General features: G+C 44.5%; 1 protein-coding gene across 1 annotated transcript in view; it reads right to left on the bottom strand.

Moving 5' to 3' along the window:
- LOC104135930 (major facilitator superfamily domain-containing protein 1-like) overlaps nucleotides 1–1,639 on the bottom strand; it is a 15,338-nt gene extending 13,699 nt beyond the window's left edge. Inside the window, exon 1 of the mRNA XM_035889346.1 lies at nucleotides 1,596–1,639. Within this exon, the coding sequence (XP_035745239.1) occupies nucleotides 1,596–1,639 (44 nt within the window). The remainder of the gene's footprint in view (nucleotides 1–1,595) is intronic.
- Nucleotides 1,640–5,415: the final 3,776 nt, after the last annotated feature.

Here is a 5,415-nt window from a genome sequence, read left to right as displayed (position 1 = left end):
GGCCTCCCCCTGCGGGCTGCGCCGGAGCTGGACGGGCTCGGAGGGAACCGGACGGGAAAGGGCCCGGTTTGAAGGGCAGCGGGCGGAGGCGCTGGCCCCAGCTAAAAGGGGATTCACGTCGGGAGTTAAAGCTGCCGCATGTAAAGGGACCCAGTCGAATGGGTAAACGCGAGATGGGGAACAGAGAGGGAAGTGGTTCATGAACCGAACAGGAGTCAAAAAGGTGATGTTCTGGGGGAAAAAAAGGCATTTCTTTTAGGATGTGTTACTAGAAGCGTCTCGTGTAAAAATGGGGGGAAAAAGAGAGCAATTTTTTAAGCCAATAGACAATACTGGACAAGAACAAATAGGTAGAAACGAGCCAAGCATAAAACAGAGGTTTCTAGTTATCACAAGAGCAGGGTCCTGGTGACAAAGAAAAACAAGTAAAGAAGAAGGGAGAGGGGAAAAAAAAAAAAGCCAAAAAACCCCAACCCCCAAGATCCCTCTGTGATTGAGAGGGTAAGTGTATTTCTCTCCCTGCTGGAAGAATATTTTCTACCCAAACAAGGCACAAATTGCCATTGAGTAAGGCAAGCCCTACAATAGCAACAGTGAGGGCCAGTGCCTGACCTGATTTTAACAGAGCTTGACAAATAGATGAGTAAGGCTATGTGGCATGGCTGGCCTTCCCAGCAAGCGGCAGGACTTGGGGATCCAGAAGTTTCTTCCCGCTCCTGTGTCTGTGGGTCCAAGGTACACACAGCAGGGAGAAGGTACAGGATGGGAAAAATAACCTTGAGCAACCTTCCCTGTGCTCGTGTTGTATGTTCAGGGAGACAAAGTTTATTGGGTAGGCAGAGCAATGTTAGAAGTTTCTGAGTAGTGGTGTGTACTGGAAGTAGCTCAATACCTAACAACTGTAGGAGCACCTGACTTGTGAACAGTCAGGCTGCGTGATACCCTTAAAGTCTGTTCTTATAAATGCTGTTGTTCTAGACATTGCTCGTGCTGCCGTGTGGAAGTTTTGTATTTTATCCTACGCTACGAGTTCTCACTTCCTTGGGCTGCAGGTGTGGTGAATGCTGAAGTTCTTGGGCCAGTGTTTCTGATTCTTTAGCTTCAGGTTTGCATCTTAAAACAGGCAGTCTCTGCTGGTATATGTTTCCTCTTCTTTACCTGGACTTTTCATCCCCGATCTCTCGGTCTCAGGGACTCCCCAAGTGCTCTGGGCAGCCCTTTGAGTTCAAAGCTTAACTTATTAAAGCCTGGGTTGTTATTTGCATTCTGTTTCCACGTGATTGCCTTGCATGAGAGAAAACAGCGAAATTGGCTTTGTGAAAAGTGTGTTGAAGCTTTTTGAAAAGAAAGGGTACCGTATTTTCTGTTATCTCTTCAGTCATAAGCAGTCAGGTAGAAGCAAACACAGCATTTTCAGACAGGCGAGTGACTTCAGTTTGTCAGGTGTTACACTTCATTTTGCAAGGAATTGTGTATTTCTTCTGAAAACAGAGGAAACGGGAGCAGTAATATGTAATCATTTAACATTTTGCCATATCCTTCTCACGGCTGCATATTTTTCTTGCTGGCCAGCCACTGCCTTCTCTCAGGCTCACTGGGTCCCCAGAGGTTGTTCCGCTGCCAAGCCCTGAAACGTCATTTTTCCGCAGATGCTGTCAGAGGCTCCATCACCAGATGACGCGTGTTGCTCACCGCTGAGGCCAAGTGGCTGGGAGGGAGGAAAATCCCCAATGCACGGGACGAGCAGGGGGAGGAGGAGGGTTTGCAGGGCAGGAAGACCCCCACTTCTTGCTTACTACGGTGTCTGAGGGATGAGCTATTCATTTTTTTCTGTAATGTCCCGCTGTTGTGAGAGCACTCTTTAATATAATTAATAATATAACCTTCCCAGCATGACTGCTCCATTTCCGGATGTTCATTCCAGCTGGCTTAGAAGCCATCCCTCCCACGGGCTCAGGACAAACCTTAAAAACCACCATGGATTTACAGAGGCACCAAACGAAGGAGCCCTGTTAGTTAATGATATTCTTTGCCCGCCCTTGAAACAGGGTGAGAAGTTTCCCTCTTTGCTGACCCGCTAATAAAGGCACCCTGACTCTTTCAGTACTTGTGCTTCATCCCTTACTGCCATATCCCAGCAGCTGTCTGTCACCTTAAACTGTACTGAAGGTTTCCTTTACAGGCAGCTGAGGTTTCTTGAGGCTCTGCAAGAGTCTCTCTCCTACTGTATAAAAAGCAAATGGAAAGAAATGGAGAGTTGATGTAAATCTTCCGGGTGTGTGCGGCCACCCCTCTCTGCTTGAAAAGATCGTCCCTGCACCTGCAGTTTGTCAGCGGAAAGCACAGGAGTAAAAGTGGGGCCGGGGTTAAGTCCAGGACATGGGAAGAAAGCAGCGTGCTGGTACAGAATGTATGTGTCAAAACCGGCGCTTGAAATCGCCCATCTCCCCGCCTGCTACGCTGCTGCTCTTCCTTAGCTTGCCATGAGGTACCCTTCCTTCCAGTGGCCATGGTTTCCATATAACCTAGCTGGTTTGGGGTTTTTTTCCCCTCTCTACAGGGCAGAGAGTAAAAGGTCTGAGATCTGCAGGCCAGGACATCCTGGCCTCATTCAGGAAATCCTTTTTGCCTTCAGTTCAAGGTCTACTTTATCGATTTAATATGCAAGAAAAAGATAATAAAGTCCACATGAAAGTTAGTAAAAAAAAAACCCAAAACCAAGCAACCCTGAACTCACGCTTTGCATGCATTTTTGGTCTTAATGTTCTCATGACTGTCATTATCATCTCCCCTGAAAAGCACACTTGGGTATCAATAATAAAGCAATGAGAATACAGTTGGACTCAATGACCTTAAAGGTCTTTTCCAACCCAAACGATTCTATGACTCTATGAGAATTAATAAAACACAGCGATGGAAGATGGGAGTCTGATCCTACAGATCCTTAGGGCAGATCACCTCTGCAATCAGTGGTTTGGTAATTAGCACAATACCGTCTCAAGGCAGTACTGTGCCCTTTGCGTAGTATTGCCCGATGCATTGCAGAGCTCTCAAGTGAACTTCAGCTGCGAGCACTGGGGACGTTATTCAGTGCACAGGTTATTGTGACGGATCGGAGGATACGTAATGATGGGGTACACACTAACTTTGGAGAACCGTGATGAAAAGACATTTGCTTTAGGCAAAGATGCCATTTGAAAAACCGTGTCCGGAAAATCCTTCCGAAGTGCACTGAAGATTGGTGGAGGAGGAAGCAACTTTTCTGTTGCTAAACCGTACCATCGCAGCAATGAGTAGGGCACTTGAAAATTTAGCAAACCAGCAGATGGAAAGAAAACTATGTCAGATTTTACAAATCTGTGTTTTAATCAAAATATTGTCAAAAATACAATTATTTGAAGCATTTCAGAGACAGAATCGCAGTGCTTTCTTATGTTCTCCTCTCCCTCTTCTTTTCCCTCTGCTCTTCAGGCTGAATATCTCTGTAACATACATTCTCTGGCCAAAGCACAAGTCATTAGCACAGTTCAGAAATTACTGGGTGAATGAGGTTTTGTGAAGCTACTAGAATATTTTGTCCTGACCTTAACAAATACGGAAGAATCTTCTGCAGTGGGAGATGGGCTCTATGTGCATCGGTTGCTGTTGTTACATAGGGTTATCCGTGGTCTTCTGTAAACATTGTCTTAAAATGCTTATGGAACTTTGTTAAATTATTTGCAGCCAAATCAAGCATTCCTTGCAAGCTTAAAGGGAGTACCACTAAAGAGTTCTTAGCTAGACAGAGATAAACCCCTTTAAAAAGGTTTTATAAGATCCTGTTCCTGCAGCCAAATTTTGCCAGTCAACTCTCCAGCTGCTGCCTTACAGGAAGGAAGCACAAGCAGTTTCTGCTGTACAGGTATTTTTAAACAAGAAAAATCACTCGTAGAGGAAGTCTGGTCTACAGAAATCCCACCTCTGCCACAACTGTCACGTTGGTACGAGGATGCCATGGTTTCCTACAGACACACCGCCTTGGATTTCAGCTCAGTATTATTTGAAGGTAAATTTCTAGCCACTAAAAACAACTTAATATTTTCTTGGCCATGTGCCATCAAGATCAAAACCTTAAAACCTTTATTCTTCCACACAGCAAGTTCCAACTGTCCAAAGGAAAAAAAAAGGCAAACTGGAGATGGCATGGTTATCAAAAAACAGTCCTGATTTTACGTGCTTAGTCATAGTGTTTTGTCCATTTGCCACTCCTCATGTGGTGCCTCGTTTTAGCGAGCTCTTTGGGGAAAGGCCCTTGCGGTCATACCTATAGAACAATTCGGTTTTAGCATATTGCTAGTGCTAAGCAAATACCAATTTGAATCGTCTGCAAGGTCCTATGCTGGATGCAATAAAACACCAAGCGGGATAGAATAAGCAAACACTTTTCCTTGCCAGCTTTCCTTTTGAGGTGGTAATTTTAACTCTTTCTCGCGTGTGGCAGCACCTAGCGTTCCTGCAGCTTCTTGACTCATCTCTAGACGTTATATTGTTCAGGGATTGATAAATACAGGAATGTATATTTTAACGTATAATTTATCTTGAGTCAATCACCACCCGCCCTTTTCAGTAGGAGCTGTAACGTCACCATAGGATTGAACAAGCTGTCTTTTGTAGCGAGCAGAATCGCAGAATCATGGAATCATAGAATCGTTTAGGTTGGAAAAGACCTTTATGATCATCACGTCCAACCGTTAATGTAATGGAGCTCAGATCACCTCGCCTCGGGGACGCCTGCTGGACCTTTTGAAATCACAGTCAAGAAGTGCGGGTAACACCATGAACTCATCAGGCTATGAAATGTAATGGGGTTTAATCCGTGTCACTCCCATTTTATAGTTTCTTATGTATGTGGGCAAAATGCCAGAAAATGCTATAAATGTTTTTTACATGGCCTGTGGGGTATATGAAATTAGAAATTCGGTGTAGTGAGGAACGAACCCAAATAAATTGGCAAATAAGCCTCCTCTCACCCTTTCCCCGCCTTGATTCTCTCTCTTTTTACCGGATCTTGTCAATATTTATTCATAGTATTTTAAATGCAATCAAGCATTTAATCAAGCACGCAATCAAGTTTGCTGCTGTGCTATTTCTGTTGTGAATGACAGTACAACTTTTTGTCTATATATTTTCCCACACAAGAGAGTATGAATCAAGGCCCAACATGTTGTCACCTTTTTGAGTTTTAAATGTTCCTGTGGGGTTTTGTGCACTCACATTTGTTGCTGAGATGTTTACAGCCATGGCATCCGCTGCACTCGACTGGACCTGCTCTGCCTGGAGAACGTTTAAACATCTGTTATATTCAGATGCCTCATGATTTATTGGTGAACCATCCCGTAACTAATTACACCTCAGACTCAATCATTGTAGGCCCTT

This window comes from Egretta garzetta, unplaced genomic scaffold, assembly GCF_000687185.1.
Source record: "Egretta garzetta isolate BGI_Z169 unplaced genomic scaffold, ASM68718v1 scaffold452, whole genome shotgun sequence".
In the NCBI taxonomy this organism is placed as follows: Eukaryota; Metazoa; Chordata; class Aves; order Pelecaniformes; family Ardeidae; genus Egretta; species Egretta garzetta.
Note: the sequence above shows the minus strand (reverse complement) of the source record. Positions and strands in the feature narration are given on the sequence as shown.